The sequence below is a fragment of the Aquarana catesbeiana genome, linkage group LG02, assembly GCF_042186555.1.
Source record: "Aquarana catesbeiana isolate 2022-GZ linkage group LG02, ASM4218655v1, whole genome shotgun sequence".
Taxonomy (NCBI): Eukaryota; Metazoa; Chordata; class Amphibia; order Anura; family Ranidae; genus Aquarana; species Aquarana catesbeiana.
Window position 1 is genome coordinate 17586969 of NC_133325.1, and position 17809 is coordinate 17604777.

The 17809-nt window shown below is 48.4% G+C and overlaps 1 protein-coding gene across 1 annotated transcript in view; it reads left to right on the forward strand.

Annotated features, from left to right (window-relative positions):
• CLPB (ClpB family mitochondrial disaggregase) overlaps positions 1 to 17809 on the forward strand; it is a gene marked incomplete in the record, with an annotated part of 104880 nt that overhangs the window by 9099 nt on the left and 77972 nt on the right. Inside the window, 1 exon segment of the mRNA XM_073612636.1 lies at positions 12171 to 12274. Within this exon segment, the coding sequence (XP_073468737.1) occupies positions 12171 to 12274 (104 nt within the window).

The window sequence follows — 17809 nt, forward strand, 5'->3', positions numbered from 1 at the left end:
TGTGTCTCCAGTGACCCCCCGTGTGGCTCCTGTGTCTCCAGTGACCCCCCGTGTGGCTCCTGTGTCTCCAGTGACCCCCCGTGTGCCTCCTGTGCCTCCAGTGACCCCCGTGTGCCTCCTGTGCCTCCAGTGACCCCTTGTGGCTCCTGTGTATACGCCCTCATGTGTGACTCTATAGTCACATGGGCTGCTCAGATGTGATGGGGAGGAAATGCTCAGCATAGAAACTCACAGAAAGCCAAGCATGTTCAGAGCTGCCACTACAGCGGCAAAATCCCTAACTGCATTGGGGACATGAACAGAAGGGGGGTGATAGAGTGAAGCAGGATCAACCGGGATGTTTGCAGAATACAAAATAAGAATGTTTATAGTGACTGAGTATTAACAGCATGCAATAACAGCATTTGTTGATCGTTTTTTATGACGATTTTATAAAAGCATCCTGTGACTTCACTGTAACCTGAGTGCCTCTGTGTGACCCCTGGATCTCCACACAGTGTCGGGTACACTCTAGTTTCCTGTCTCTCTCATTGGATATGGACCCTAGTACATGACATTAGTGACCCTATAATTCATGACTTCAAGGTTCAGCTTTGATGTTCTTTTATCCATTCCTGTATTTTTATATTGCAAACATAATATACAGTACTTTAAAGATTGCTGAGAACCAATCGTATCAGTCCTTCCCACCAAAGGAGCTCACCACGTTTTGCATGGCCCTTTGGTACTTTTCGTATGGTCCCCAAGGCCCTATTGCTCTGTTATAGCAGTGATTTCTAGCAGTCTCATTTAATATATCTCCAGGCTGACTGTCCCCTGTAGAATGTCCCCAATCTCCAACAACTCCTGTAGCATGTCAACAGTCTCTGCCCATCTCCTGTGTGAGGTCCACAGTCTCTGGCCACCTCCTCCTCTATGAGGGCCACAGTCTCTGGCCGCCTCTTCCTCTATGAAGGCCACAGTCTCTGGCCGCCTCTTCCTCTATGAGGGCCACAGTCTCTGGCCGCCTCTTCCTCTATGAGGGCCACAGTCTCTGGCCGCCTCTTCCTCTATGAGGGCCACAGTCTCTGGCCGCCTCTTCCTCTATGAGGGCCACAGTCTCTGGCCGCCTCTTCCTCTATAAGGGCCACAGTCTCTGGCCGCCTCTTCCTCTATGAGGGCCACAGTCTCTGGCCGCCTCTTCCTCTATGAGGGCCACAGTCTCTGGCCGCCTCTTCCTCTATGAAGGCCACAGTCTCTGGCCGCCTCTTCCTCTATGAGGGCCACAGGCTCTGGCCGCCTCTTCCTCTACGAGGGCCACAGCCTCTGGCCGCCTCTTCCTCTATGAGGGCCACAGTCTCTGGCCGCCTCTTCCTCTACGAGGGCCACAGTCTCTGGCCGCCTCTTCCTCTACGAGGGCCACAGCCTCTGGCCGCCTCCTCCTCTATGAGGGCCACAGCCTCTGGCCGCCTCCTCCTCTATGAGGGCCACAGCCTCTGGCCGCCTCTTCCTCTATGAGGGCCACAGCCTCTGGCCACCTCTTCCTCTATGAGGGCCACAGTCTCTGGCTAAATCCTGTAGTGTGTCTGCTGTCTGACACAGAAAATTCCCTGAATGTGCAGCCCTTTGGTGATGTCAGGAGCCACACTTTTGGGCCCCCATATCAAAAAGTTGACCGCCACTGGCCTAGTGGCTACTCGCCAGTCCTGAACTATGGGACGCCCCATCAATCGGTGCTCACATCGAGTTGGCAGAGCGCAGGCAAGGTGCGTCGGGGGTGGGCTGTAAAGCCTTGAATGGACAAAGTGACAATCTCTTTAACCTACCAATACATTGGCTAGTGGGACTAGGCCTATACATACTCCATGCCGGCGGTGCTGTGGGTGGAATTTTTGCGACAAATGTTCCAAAGGGGCGTTTAGAGAGAAAGCAGGCTATGATCGGTGAATCCAGTATTTTCTTTGTTATATAAAGTCTGAATATTTGCATGTATGGTGCCTGTATGGTAAAACAAGAGGTTGGGTGCACCATACATTTTAAGAGTTTTTGTTATTTTATTTTATTTTTTGTATGTGTTTATTATTTTTGTAAAGCCATTATTGGGGTTCGGTTACTAGCTGTGCTTGGAGGAGTTCCCCTTTAAAAAGATTTGAGGTTCCCAGGGTGATCAGCCATCCCTTCTGCCAAAGCTAACAAGTGCTCCCCCTGGAAGTGTTTGCCGTCCCTCCTGACCAAACTCAATCCGTTTGTTCTGAAAGAAATCCAATTTCTCAGCAAAGCACCGGTGACTTTTGATGTTTTCTTTCGAGTCGTAAGTTCATAAGTGACAAAAAGGAGCCAAATGACTTGGGACAACACAGGATTAAGGCCACTGGCAGACAAAAGGTGGGATATCCGCTCTTCAGGCAGGCACGGCCTTGTACCCCCCCCCCCCCCCATGCGCCAAGTTCGTGTGTGGCACAAGGGTTTGACAAGGCGTTGTGACAAACTCAATGCTGCCGAGTCCCCCCTTCAAGGTCGTCTCCTTAAGAGGCTTTCTACAGCCCCATGTTTGTTTAACTTTCATGTTCCTGATACTGTGTCCAGCGGCTGAGAGGGGAGGACAATGGGCCCAATCGCCTGGACCGTGAAGCTTGTTGACTTTGGCCGGTTGGTCACCGGAGCGGAGCGAAGGAGAAAAGGACCGTGGCGAAGAGAGAGACGACCTCCACGCAAGTGTCACCTCTTTCCACGTCCCCCTCCCTTTCCCCTTGGCCAGGATGAGTCAATACCGTCACAGGAGCACCAAGGTGTGAAGATTCCGCCCGAGGAGATGAATAGAAAGATCTATACAAATCCTGTTACTTCCTTTTCTGACGTCGCTTAGAAAATGCTAAACGCGCTTATTGAAGAAGGATGGAGGATCTCCAGCGCGTTCCTCGTTTTCATTATTTTATAGAGGAGGGGGCAGTTTGTAGTGATTGATCTGAAACTGTTGGGGCAATTTGCAACGGTAACAATGGAGAATTTTCACTTGGGTAGTATTTTTTTTTATTAGAACCCCCCCAAATAATAAAAAAATGTGTGTGTGTGTGTGTGTGTGTGTGTGTGTATATATGTGTGTGTGTGTATATGTATATATATATATATATATATATATATATATATATATATATATATATATATATATATATATATATATATATATATTATATTTAGCAGAGACCCTAGAGAATAAAATGGCGATCGTCGTTTTTTAAATGCAATATTTTTGGGAAAAATCAGGGTGGATTTAATTTAAATCAACTCGATTTATATCATAATTTTTAAAGAGCAACTGTCATCTCTGTCCCGCAGCGGCTCCTCCTCTGACCCGCTGTCGACAGTCACATTCACTTTAATGGGACAGTGACACAACAAGGTGAGGGACGTGGCGGCAGCAGGTGATTGGACGCCCGCTAACAGGCGCTGCCATGATGGATCTGAAATGACAGGTGCTCTTTAAAAGTAAGGACTCATTCTTGCTGGTTTAATATTTGCAAACAAAATGAAGGTTTCTTATTTAGAATAATAAGCTGTCCCGTTAGTAAAACAGTGATATATCAGAACCGATTCAATCATACAGTTTGTAGTGCACATAGATTTGCAAAACGATGGGATGAAGGAATATTCCGGAACTTTGGTTTATCTCACGGTTACTGTGACATTGTGTGAATGCATCAGTGCAGTGCCTGTTATCTCAGCTTGCAGAGCTTGGATTAATTGAATGAGTTTACCAAAAATGTAAATATTGCAGAATATGCAGCCCCATGCTACATAACTAAGCTCCATTGCATGCTGAATGAACTAAATTATTAATTTATCTTAAATACAAAACTATCTTTTAGATAGATTTTTACTCCAAAAGCATTTTGATAAAAATCAAAAAAATCTATTTATTTATTCTTTGATTTTTTATTTTATTTATTATTATTATTTTTTATTTTTTTTTAAATCCATTGATTTTTATCCACCCTGGGAAAAATACACTTTAATGACTTTTAATGCAAAAAAAACCAAAAAAAAAAGCACAATCCATAACCCAGTTTTTTGGGTAAAATATAAAAGATGATGTTACACCAAGTAAATAGATACCGAACATGTCCCAGTTTGAAATGGCGCGCGCTCGTGGAATGGCAACAGACTACGCTACTTAAAAATCTCCATAGGCGACGCCTTAAACTTATATTACAAGTTACCAGTTTAGAGTTACAGAGGAGGCCTGGGGCTAGAATTTTTGCTCTCACTCTGACGTTTGCGGCGATGCCTCACGTGTGTGGTGCGAACACAGTTTAAACTTAGAGCCCTTTCACACTGCCAGCGCCCGGGCGTCGGCTGTAAAGCGCGTAAAAGGGTTTTATGTATATGTTCGCTTCTGAGCACGAGCACAGAGGGATGGGGGGGGGGCTTTAATTTTTTATTTTTACACTGTCCCTTTTTTTTTTTCCTCCTTATTTATCTTACTTTTTATTTTTATATTTTTACACTATCCCTTTTTTTATTTATTTATTTTTTTTTTTTATCGCTTTTATTCCTTTTACAAGGAAATGTAAACATCCCTTGTAATAGAAATAAGAGATGACAGGTCCTCCTTTTTATAGAGAGATCTGGAGGTCTAGAGAAGACCCCAAATCCCTCCTCCTACCTTTTTGAAAGCAAAAGATTAAAAAAAAAAAAAAAAAAAATTTTTTTAACTTTTTGTCCTAGACTGGAAGTGAAGTCATGACGTTGCTCTGGTCCTCCTAGATCATAGAGGTGATCAGAGACTATCTGGTGTGACCAGCTGAGCAAACAGTCCTTTTCCTGGGCTCGCTGGTGGAGCGGCTGTTCAGTCTTCCACAGTTCCACTGGTTCCTCTCCTGGGCTGAAATGAGTTACTCCAATTCCACTGCACGCTGCAAACTCCACGAAGTCAGATCGAGCTCCGCCTCATTTCCTGGCTGGAGGACGCCCAGCATCATTTAGCCCGCTACTGTCCCTGGCCCGCCCCCTTTAACACTAATAAAGCTAGCAGTCAGTGGCTGGCTTCTTCCTTTTCCTCTGCCGGCCCACTAACCTCGTCTCAAGCATGCACCGTACAGCATTCTGCGATATCCCCCCCGGTGATGTAGCCTCTCCAGGGGACGTTTGTGAGGCAGTTTTTGTGAAGGAGGGTAAAGGCTCACTTGAGTGTTGAGGGGTTAGGACCTGTCCGGAACGTCCCACACTCCGCTTGAGTGCTTCCGTCATATACCACTTCCTCCCAGTCTGTATACAGATATCCCAATCTCTCTGAGCACAAAACAAGGCGACACTTGCTTGTTGCTACCAAGAACTAACTTTATTCAGAACCAGAATACAGTCTTATATACACAGGAGAAGATTACTCTAACAATACAAACGTAACCTAATTAACATGAGCTAATTATCTAATCCTTTATACAGCCTAGGTGACTGAGACATGACCTTTCGCCCAGACTTGTGGTCACCGAGCTTCACACAGTTATATCAACACAATAGCAGTCGTCCCGTCTCCTACATTGTATAGAGGACAATGTCATTAGCTCATTCAATTAACATAAACACAGGTTGATGACACCAGCATCTCCTCACAGGATGTGTCCCAACAGAATGAATCCATTGAAAATCCAGGGCCCATAATCAAAAGGCAACAGGCTTGCATACAGTCCTCTCCAACAGCCTCTGTCCCGGCTAGGTCTGTGACATTTCTCCCCTTTCGGCAGGAGACTAACACAGGAGGAGACCCCAGACGGGTTGACTCCGAAGTTAGTCCATAGTTCCAGTCCTCTACTGCCTGTACCCACACAGTACCCCAAACAAATTATTCCAAACAGAGTATTACTCACCCAGCCATCCTCTGCCTCTCTCAGAGAACATATCTGCTGCTGGGGAGAGGCCTGGACTGGCTCTTCTCCCTGGAATCCTTTCTGCCGCTGGAGAGAAGACAGGGTGTCTGGGCTCACTCTGTCATGCTGTTGGGGATCTGGGCCCACTGCCCAGCATCCCTGGGGTATACAGGTGGAGACTGAAGTCCCATCCACCTTCACAGGAAATCCATCCTCTGTTAGTTGAGGGCAGAGTCCAGCAGTCCTCGGCCCTGTTGCCAGCCCTTCTGCTGGAAACCCCACACCATCTGCTCTGGCTACCTGTTGGGGAGGGAGGCCGACTGCCCCACCTCCCTGGAACTCTGTAGTTGTTGCAGGTGATGGCCAGAGGTTGGTAGCACTCTGCCCGGTTGCCGGTGCTTCAACTGGGGAAGTTCCCTGTAACTCCACAGATACTGCTGTTGGTGCTGGGCAGAGCACAGTGAAGTTTGGCCCCAATAGCAGCTCTTCTGCTGGAGGCTCATCAGGTTGTTCTTCCTCAGCAGAAAAGTCTATTAAATCCCCTACCTCTATAACTGGTGTCTGTGGATAGAGGTTCACCATCTCCTGTCCGTGGAACTCAGAAGATGCCATCAGTGCTGAGCAGAGCGCAATGAAGTTTGGCCCTAATCCCAACTCTTCTGCTGGGGGCTCACCCGATGGTTCTTCCTCAGCAGAAAAGTCTATCAAATCCCCTGTCTCTGCAACTGGTGTCTGGGGATGGAGGTTCACCATCTCCTGTCCATGGAACCCAGAAGATGTTATCAGTGCTGGGCAGAGGTTAGCAGAGCTCTGCCCTGTTGTCAGCACTTCAGCTTTGGGGATGGCAATCTCCAGATTTTCCACTGCAGATTCTCTGGCATGCTGCTGGACAGGCACATTCCTCCATCCAAGATCATCCCATGCAGAAACAGGATCATCAAGGTCAGTCAGCACTTGCTGCATCCGCCATAAGACCTCCGCCTCCATAGCTGTGGTGGCAGGTTGGCAAAGCACACTATTGCTCTGCCACATTGCCGACTCTTCAGCCAGGATTTCAGGGTTGTCAGCTGGTATTTCCTGATAGTCCCAGGCAAAGGGAGCCCAGCCCTGGCACTGAGCAATGTCTAGCAGCCGTCTGTAGGCGATCTCTAGCTCCCATTCCTGAACGGCCAGAAACTCCAAATCTTCCTGTGCCCAGTGCACTTCCGAAATGTTCAGTAGCCCTTCTCTGAAATCCATGATTTCGTCCACCCGCCGCTCCAAATCACTCCCAAAGTTAGGGTCCCCTGTCAGCTTCACAAACAACAATCCCAGGCCGCCGTAGCTTAAGCCTTCTGTTGGGCTGTCATCCGCTATCCAGGGACATGCTTGGGATACATGCCACCGGAGGGCTCTGTAGCTCTCATCCAGCTTTATCTCTGCCCAGACCAGCCTGCTTAATTCAGCTGTCTGCTTCTTGTGTGGTTTTTCTCCCAAAAACCGCACCCGCAGTCCGTACTGCGACCAGTACCTTTCCTCGATGGAGGGGAGAACTTTTCCCTGGTGTCGCTGCTCACGGGCTAGCGCTTCCTTCCAGAGTTTGCAGCGAATAGAATCACACCATCCCAGCAGGACCTGCTCCGATACTGGTCCTCTGTGCTGTATCTGCATCTCTCGCAACCTCCTTCTGAATTCCTCATCCATGGTGGCTGGTATCTGTACCTCTCCTCTCCTGCTATCTGGACCTTGGATCCAGTTGGAGGTTTGGATGTCCCAGACTTCAGGAAGCTTTCCCGCTGCTTGCCACCAATGTCACGGAACGTCCCACACTCCGCTTGAGTGCTTCCGTCATATACCACTTCCTCCCAGTCTGTATACAGATATCAGATATCCCAACCTCTCTGAGCACAAACAAGGCAACACTTGCTTGTTGCTACCAAGAACTGACTTAATTTAGAACCAGAATACAGTCTTATATACACAGGAGAAGATTACTCTAACAATACAAATGTAACCTAATTAACATGAGCTAATTATCTAATCCTTTATACAGCCTAGGTGACTGAGACATGACCTTTCGCCCAGACTTGTGGGCACAGAGTTTCACACCGTTATATCAACACAATAGCAGTCGTCCCGTCTCCTACATTGTATAGAGGACAATGTCATTAGCTCATTCAATTAACATAAACACAGGTTGATGACACCAGCATCTCCTCACAGGATGTGTCCCAACAGAATGAATCCATTGAAAATCCAGGGCCCATAATCAAAAGGTAACAGGCTTGCATACAGTCCTCTCCAACAGCCTCTGTTCTGGCTAGGTCTGTGACAGGACCGCTGTCTGGTTTTTATAACTCAGTGGAGGGGAGGAGGTGCTCTGTAGTCCTGTCCTAGGTTGTCCACTTTGCTGATCCAAACATACAGTACACTGAGGGAGCATTGTCACCCTAGGACAGGACTACAGCACACTTCCCTCTTTGTTATGAAGAGGAGGGGAGGTGTTTTGTAGTCCTGTCCTGGGGTGATGTTTCCCCTCCTTAGTCACAGTGAGTGTTGTCACCCTAGGACAGGACTACAGTACACTTTGCTCTTATGAAGAGGAGGAGGTGTTTTGTAGTCCTGTGCTGGGGTGACAAATGTTTCCCCTCCTTAGTCACCCTAGGACAGGAAGTGTTACTGTCAGGATCACCAGGTGAGGAAAAAGGGGGGGGGGGGGGGTGTAAAAGAAAACCAATGCAGCCTCCTGGACTGGTAATCTGCAGTATATTCAGGTACAGTTGTGCTCATAAGTTTACATACCCTGGCAGAATTTATGATTTCTTGGCCATTTTTCAGAGACTATGAATGATAACACAAAGACATTTCTTTCACTCATGGTTGGTGTTTGGCTGAAGCCATTTATTATCAATCAACTGTGTTTACTCTTTTTAAATCATAATGACAACAGAAACTACCCAAATTGACCCTGATCAAAAGTTTACATACCCCAGTTCTTAAAGTGGGGTTCCACCCAAAAAACAAAAATACCTGGAAAAATTCTAAAAAAAAAAAACAAAAAAACATTTGGATATTTTTTTTTTTTTTTTTTTCACTTACCTCTAAATGCCTGTTGCTAGGTGGTCCCTCGTAGTCTGCCTGTTCCTTTGCCTGGGCTGGTGACATCACTTCCCCCCAGGCACAGGAAGGGCTCCGCTCTGCTCCCTCCCTCCTGTCAATCATCTGGGACCCATTACAGGTCCCAGGTGATTGAGTGGCCAATCACGGCGCGCGGCACCGCTCGCGCATGCGCAGTGGGTGCCAGGCTGTGAAGCCACAGCCCGGCGCCCACAGTTGAAATGCCGGCGCCGACGAGCGGAGGGGGGGGGACGAGCGGGGCTTCGATCCCCCGCATCGCTGGACCCTGGACAGGTAAGTGTCCAATTAAAAGTCAGCAGCTGCAGTATTTGTAGCTGCTGACTTTAAATTTTTTTTTTTTTTTTGACGGCCTCCCTGGGTGGAACTCCTCTTTAATACTGTGTATTGCCCCCTTTAACATCAATGACAGCTTGTAGTGTTTTGTAGTATTTGTAGATGAGGCTCTTTATCTTCTCAGGTGGTAAAGCTGCCCATTCCTCTTGGGGAAAAGCTTCCAGTTCCTGTGTATTCTTGGGCTGTCTTCCATGAACGGCACGTTTGAGATCTCCCCAGAGTTGCTCAATGATATTGAGGTCAGGAGACTGAGTTGACCAATCCAGAACTTTCACTTTTTTCTGCTGTAGCCAATGACAGGTCGACTTGGCCTTGTGTTTTGGATCATTGTCATGTTGGAATGTCCAAGTACGTCCCATGCACAGCTTCCTGGCTGATGAATGCAAATGGTCCTCCAGTATTTTTTGATAACATACTGCATTCATCTTGCCATCAATTTTGACCAAATTTCCTGTTCCTTTGTAGCTCACACATCCCCCAAAACATCAGCGATCCACCTCCGTGTTTCACAGTAGGAATGGTGTATCTTTCATCATAGGCCTTGTTGACTCCTCTCCAAATGTAGTGTTTATGGTTGTGGCCAAAAAGCTAAATTTTGGTCTCATCACTCCAAATGACTTTGTGCCGGAAGGTTTGAGGCTTGTCTCTGTGCTGTTTGGCGTATTGTAAGTGGCATACTTTGCAGCATTTGCATAGTAATGGCTTTCTTCTGGCGACTCGACCTTGCAGCCCATCTTTCTTCAAGTGCCTCCTTATTGTGCTTCTTGAAACAGCCACACCACATGTTTTCAGAGAGTCCTATATTTCACCTGAAGTTATTTGTGGGTTTTTCTTTGCATCCCGAACAATTTTTTCCTGGCGGTTGTGGCTGAAATTTTAGTTGGTCTACCTGACCGTGGTTTGGTTTCAACAGAACCCCTCATTTTCTACTTCTTGATTAGAGATTGATTAGAGATTGAACACGGCTGATTGGCATTCTCCATTCCTTGGATATCTTTTTATATCATTTTCCTGATTTTTACAGTTCAACTATCTTTTCCCGCAGATTCTTTGACAATTCTTTTGCTTTCCCCCATGACTCAGAATCCAGAAACGTCAGTGCAGCACTGGATGAAAGATGCAAGGGTCTGTCAGGAGTCCAGAAACTCATTGACCTTTTATACACACACACTAATTACAAGCAAACAGATCACAGGTGAGGATGGTTACCTTTTAATAGCCATTCAAACCCCTTTGTGTCAACTTGTGTGCATGTTATCAGGCCAAAATCACCAGGGTATGTAAACTTTTGATCAGGGTCATTTGGGTAGTTTCTGTTGCGATTATGATTTAAAAAGAGTAAACACAGCTGATTGATAATGGCTTCAGACAAACACTAACCATAAGTGAAAGAAAAGTTTTTGTGTTATCATTCATATTCTCTGGAAAATGGCCAAGAAATCATAAATTCTGCCAGGGTATGTAAATTTATGAGCACAACTGTATAGGCCATAAGTGACATCTATACCTTCTATTGGGTGAAAGGAAAGCTGATTCCTCCGCACTCTTACGTGTCCAGCTTGCACCCCAACGCTGTAAATTTACCTGACCCGACCAATGTACAGCGGTGTCACCAGCCAGGAAGGGGTTAATAGCAGACCTTCATCCCGCCCCCCCCCCCCTGTAGGGTTAATCAGAGGTGGGCATCGCCTGAGGCCAGCGGTCATGCTATGGCCTCCCTGTGCGGCAGGAATCTCGGTTGAGTGACCACAGCTGCCGGCGAGGTGTTGCGGCTCCTGTGCAGCTCATTGTGTCCCGTCTGCCATGAATGGATAATAGCGGGAAAGGGATCAATAACCTTCCGTCCCGGAGCTCTGACACCCGCTAACCATCTCATTGTCCCCCCCCCCCCCAATTTCATTCCGGGATGACTGCCTGGCAGTGAATCGGGATCTGACCTGTACTGTCCGGGAGTCGGTCCGGCAGAATATTCTTTTATTTGTCATTTGAAGTGAAATATCAGAGAGAAAAAAATTTATTGAAGTTTATATCTGGGGTCTCCAAACTTTCTAATCAAAAGGCCAATGTACTGTCCTTCAGACTTAAGAGGGGTCTGGGAGTTGGTGTGAATAGAAGCAATAGTGCCCCATCATTGGTGTCAGTGAGAGGAATCGTGTCCCATCATTGGTTTCAGTGGGAGTAATAGTACCTCATCATTGGTATCAGTGGGTGGAATAGTGTCCCATCATTGGTTTCAGTGGGAGGAATAGTGCCCCATCATTGGTATCAGTGGGTGAAATAGTGTCCCATCATTGGTATCAGTGGAGCGGAATAGTGTCCCATCATTGGTATCAGTGGAGCGGAATAGTGTCCCATCATTGGTATCAGTGGAGCGGAATAGTGTCCCATCATTGGTATCAGTGGAGCGGAATAGTGTCCCATCATTGGTATCAGTGGAGCGGAATAGTGTCCCATCATTGGTATCAGTGGAGCGGAATAGTGTCCCATCATTGGTATCAGTGGAGCGGAATAGTGTCCCATCATTGGTTTCAGTGGGAGGAATAGTGTCCCATCATTGGTTTCAGTGGGTGGAATAGTGTCCCATCATTGGTATCAGTGGGTGGAATAGTGTCCCATCATTGGTTTCAGTGGGTGGAATAGTGTCCCATCATTGGTGTCAGTGGGAGGAATAGTGTCCCATAATTTGGTATCAGTAGAAGGAATAGCGTCTCATCATTGCTGTCAGTGGAAGGAATAGTGCCCCATCATTGGTATCCGTAGGAGGAATAGTGCCCCAAGGGGCAGATAAAAGCAAGCAAAGGGCCACAGTTTGAAGACTATTGGTTTATAGGATACAGAAAGGTTTTTGTGTCTCACTGTCCTGTTCTGTCCACACAGCATCGTCAAGTCCTTACTGCAAGCCGGCGCTGACCCGAACCTCGGAGATGAGTTTTCAAGCGTGTATGAGACGGCCAAGGAGAAGAGTATGCACTCACTGGAAGGTACGCAGTCCTATTCATTCATATCTGTTGTCTAACCCAGACGTGGTCAGATTACCGGAGTCGGGGCACCAAGGGGACTCCAGCAAGTGGACTTTTATCCCTTTTATACCATTTGTGGTCTATGTGTAAGACTCTTACAGTAAGAGTGCGTTCAGATTTGGAAATGCACCCGCACTCTGATTACAGACAAGAGCCTGCGATTCGCTGTGAGAGGCAACCCCATAGAAAGCAATGGGAGGCTGCCGGCTCCCGCAGCTAATCACAGCCACCCGCATGCAATCATTTGGGTACAGTATCAATCACATGCAATTGATCGGTTCCTGGATGCAGACTGCCTGCATCCTGGAGAATCCCCTGCTGTCACCGCCCACCTAACTCTACACCCCACCATCCCTTGTGCCAGCCTGCAGTGGTGACACCACCACTCAAATTTGACAGGTGGCTATATTGCAGACCCAGAGACAGCATGGGGGTACAGTCTGACGGTCTGTACCCCCTAGCAGTAGCATCACCTCATCGATGTTGTCGGCAAAGCGTCCAGCTCCTAGAAGGCCATACACACCTAGGATGGTGCCCTGCTGCTCTTCCTCACTGGCTGTCCTGGACAGTCAAGACAGTCAAGCACCCCCCCCCCCCCCCCCCCCCCGTCGACCCGATAGGACCCAGGCCCGGTGATCGGAGTACAGTTTGTACCTCCCCATGGGCAGTCCTGGCAGTGGTACCACCTTGTTTATTGGCAAGGTGGCTGGCTCCAAGAAGCTCATACACAACTGGTCGGGCACCTGCTGCTCCTTATTCTGCATTCCAGGTAGTCCTCCGCTCACACCGCCTGCCTTACCTGAGCCACTCGGTACGCCGCCATCTCATCTGCCATTGTGCACTGATGACTCTCCCACCTTGCTTGAACTTGACAGGTAGCCATGCTGTACTTGGCAGAGAGCTGCCAGCCAAGAATAAGCGAGCGATTGGAAGTGCCCCCCTGCTAACCCATGAGACCCAAGCTTGGTATTGGGAGTACTATGTGTATGTCCTGGCATTGGCGCCTCCTTCCTGTTGGGGAGGTGGCCAATTCCAAGAAGCTCAGCCAAGAATAGAGGATTGATTGGAAGGACCCCCCTACTAACCTGATAGGGCCTGGGCTCAGTATTGGAGTACAGTCTCTACATCCTAGTGGGCAGTCCTAATGGCCACTGTCTTGTTGGCGAGCCGGTCAACTCCGATAAGCCTAGCCAAGAATAAGCGAGCGACTGAAAGCCCCCCCCCCCCGCTAACCCATGAGACCCAGGCTTGGTATTGGGAGTACTATGGCACTGCCTTGTTGTTGGCGAGCTAGCCGGTTCAAAGAAGCCAAGGGGAGTGATTGGATGGGCACCCTTGCTAACCTGATGGGACCCGGGACCGGCATTGGAGCAGGGTACTGTCTCTACGTCCTAAAGGGCAATCCTGGCATTGGACCTCCTTGCTGTTGGAGAGGCGGCCATTTCCAAGAGGCCCAGCCAAGAATAGGGAAGCAATAAGAAGTGTTCCCCTGCTGACCTGAGGGGGCCCAAGCCCCGTATTGGAGTGGAGTACAGTCTCTAAGTCCTAATGGGTAGTCCTAATGGCCACTGCCTTGTTGGCGAGCCGGCCAACTCCGATAAGCCTAGCCAAGAATAAGTGAGCGATTGAAAGCGCCCCCCTGCTAACCCATGAGACCCAGCCTTGGTATTGGGAGTACTATGTGTATGTCCTGGCATTGGCACCTCCTTGCTGTTGGAGAGGCGGCCAATTCCAAGAGGCCCAGCCAAGAATAGGGGAGCAATAAGAAGTGTCCCCCTGCTGACCTGATGGGGCCCAAGCCCCGTATTGGAGTGGAGTGCAGTCTCTACATCCTAATGGGTAGTCCTAATGGCCACTGCCTCGTTAGCGAGCCAGCCAACTCCGATAAGCCTAGCCAAGAATAAGCGAGTGATTGAAAGCGCCCCCTGCTAACCCATGAGACCCAGGCTTGGTTTCGGGAGTACTATGTGTACGTCCTGGCAGTGGCACCTCCTTGCTGTTGGGGAGGTGGCCAATTCCAAGAAGCCCAGCCAAGAATAGGGGAGAAATAGGAAGTGTCCCCCTGCTGACCTGATGGGGCCCAAGCCCTGTATGGAGTGGAGTACAATCTCTAAGTCCTAATGGGTAGTCCAAATGGCTACAGCCTTGTTGGCTGCTGACCTGTTGGGGCCCAAGCCTGGTATTGGAGTGGAATATAGATGCTACGTCGTAATGGGCAGTCCTAACAGCGATACCACCTTGTTGTTGGCGAGCCGGCCAACTCCAGGAAGCCTAGCCAAGAGTAGGGGATTGATTGGAAGGACCCCCCTGCTAACCTGATAAGACCCGGGCCCGGTATTGGAGTAGAGTGGAATCTCTACATCCTATTGGGCAGTCTTGGCAGTGGCACTGCCTTGTTGTTGGCGAGCCGGCCGGTTCCAAGAAGCCCAGCCAAGGGGAGTGATTGGATGGGCACCCTTGCTAACCTGAAGGGACCCTGCCCCGGCATTGCAGTAGAGTGGAATCTCTACATCCTAATGGGCAGTCCTGCAGGGCCACCACCTTGTTGTTGGCGAGCCGGCCGATTCCAAGAAGCCCAGTCAGGAATAGGAGTGATTGGAAGGTCTCCCCCACTCTGACTTGATGGGCCCTTCCCCCATTGGTGACCCCGTCAATTAACAACATATTTCAGAAGTTACAGGTCTCCTTTACCAAAAAGTGCTTTATGGCTTTTCTCCAGCATGACTCCCCCCTTCCCATCCCCCGGTATCTCTCATGTCCTCCAGCGACTTCAGAGATTGCGCATTACTCCATCTTAAAATCCAGCGAGCGAGAAGCATGCGCAATACGGCAGCAAAAGCAATTATTAGTTCTCCCTGTCAGGAGCACTTTGGCTCTTTGTAAATACGGCGATGGAGAAACACAAAGCGGTTATTATTATGTAAATGTGCGTCTGCCTTTTTTTTTTTTTATGACTTCACGGCTTGTTTATTTCAGAGCGGAATAATTTCATTGTTGTCAAGTGCGGCGGGCGTCTATCGCGGAGAGGCCGTCTATCTTTCAATCCCGGCTGGAGGATTTTTTTTAAGCGGCCGCCTCTCCGGCTTAATGAGCACGCCGCTTTCCAAACGCAAGACAGTAACGGCGTCTGCCGATACATCGTGTGTTTTGGTTTTTTTTGGGTTTTTTTACCACTTTGTGTACGGCGGGCCTTGCAGTAAGAAGAGCAGGGCATTGAATGCCTTTTGGCTGTGGTCAGGTATTGGGTGAGGTCAGCCCACTGCTTGCATCAGGGATGAGGGCTCTTGAGAGGAGGCGCAGGGTGTTGTGATGTTCTCAGGAAGGGTGTGTACAGCACCCTGCCAACCCCCCTATCACCAGCCATGATCTGCCTGCATTGCATAGAGAAGCACAGAGTCCCAGTGATCACTGCGCCTAAAATTAAGGTGTGTAATGGAAATGGAAAGGTTATCAAACGTTATCTTGTTGATGAGGGGGGGGGAAGGAGGGAACCAGGGAAGGCAAAATATAAGACTTCAGCCTGCCAAACTACTAAGAAACATTTATAAATGTCCTGGTATTTAAGGGGTAAAAAAAAAAAAAAAAAAAAAAACCTTCAGCTAAAGTATTGACTTTTCCTGTAAATTCTGAGCTTAGCCCCTCCCCTCCTGCCACTCAAGATGCGTGAGGCTGCCTATTGGATTAAATGCTCAATAGGGAGGAAAGAAGGGGCCCGGGCCAAGCTTAAGGCTAGGTTCACATCTATGCAGTTAATGCATTTTTGAACACCCGTTTTTCATGCGTTTTTGTTTTTCTAATGGGAAAGGCTCCTTAACAAACTGTGGATAGCCGGTTGTTAAGGAGCAGGCGCGGCTGCCGCGTCCTTAACAACCGATGACTCATCAGCTGTCAGCAGGATTCCCCACTGACAGCTGAATGTAAACAAAAGAATGGCCGGCATAAAAAAAAATGGCGCGGGGTCCCCCCATATCCATACCAGACTCTTATCTGCGCATGTGGGCCAGGAAAGGGGGGGCCAGTGAATAACACCACCCCCCCGAACCATATCAGGTCAAAACACGTTGTCCCCATGTTGATGGAGAAAAGGGCTCTTCCCCCACAACCCTGGCCCGGTGGTTGTGGGGGTGCAGAAGGGGGAACTTATTGCAATCTGGAAGCCCCCTTTAATAAGGGGTCCCCCAGATCCCACCACCCCCCCCCCCCCCTTTAATAAGGGGTCCCCCAGATCCCACCACCCCCCCCCCCCCCTCTTATGTGAATGAGTATACCCATTCACCAAAAGAAAACGATCCAAGTAAATAAAAACCTACAGCCAGTTTTTGAAAAGTCCTTTAATCGTATAGCAAAAAAAAAACGCTTCAAAAATGCATCACTTGTGTTTTTGGTGTGGGTCCATTGAGGTCTATTACACGCAAAACGCAATCTGCTGCAGGGGGGGGGGAGATGGAACGACCCTGACCCTTTCCAAAAAAAAGCACTGGCTCAAAACACAGATGTGAACTAGATCCATAGTAAACCATGTTAAATGGACTGCAGTGCGTTTCTGCAAAATGCACACGCAAAAAAAAAACGCATGGGTGTGAACCAAGGGTAAGAGTGAATTATGGCCAGGAAAGCATTCCTTCCACAAACACTCCACATGCGCATTCCAGCCAAAAAAAAAAAAAAAAAGCTATGTTCCAAATACTTGCCTAATTATGCTGGTCACATGACACTCCTGCAGAGTGGGCGGGTCCTTTTCCTTTGCTGGCTGGTGATTTAAACACCTGAACACACACTTTTTTTTTTTTTTTAAGATTCACGGAGGTGCAAAAATCCTATAACGAAAAACCCGTAAGTGTACAAAAAACGTGCATGTGAACGCACACAAAAAAGTACACCTAAGAGTGTGCTTTTTGTCCCCCCCCCCCGGGCACAAGAAGGCTCCTGACGGGGACATAGGTTCAACATGGTCTGCCTGGCCAAAAGGCCTGGCAGAACGCCATTCTTGGAAAGGTGAGGCCGTCCCCTGAATACTAGGTCAGGAGAGATCTCCGGAAGAGAGACCCCTTAGAGACAGGGAGGGAAGGAAACCAGAAGGCCCACACATCCTTCCCCCCCCCCCCCCCCCCCCCCCAGATGTCAGGGTAAGCCCGAGGGACTCGCACCCCTTCATCCAGTGAAAAAAAAACGCACAGAAAAGTTGAAAGTGACACACATGAGAGAGAATGAATAATAAAAATAATAAAGTGGCCGTGCGTCACAAAAAGGGGCGGCGACAGGATAGTGCAACGGCAGGCACTGCAACAGCGGATCAAAGGTCTCTACTTCCAGAGGAGGAGCCGTGGAATGTCAGGTGACTGCGGATTTAGGTAAGTATAATGAAGATTGAGGCAGTCAACCGAAAAAAAATAAAAAACAAGGCCTTGCTTTGAGCTGCTAAATGCCTGTACCAGTTTATCTTAATCTTCTGCAGACGAAACGCCGGTGGACGGAGGCCTCTGCAGCTGTCAGTAA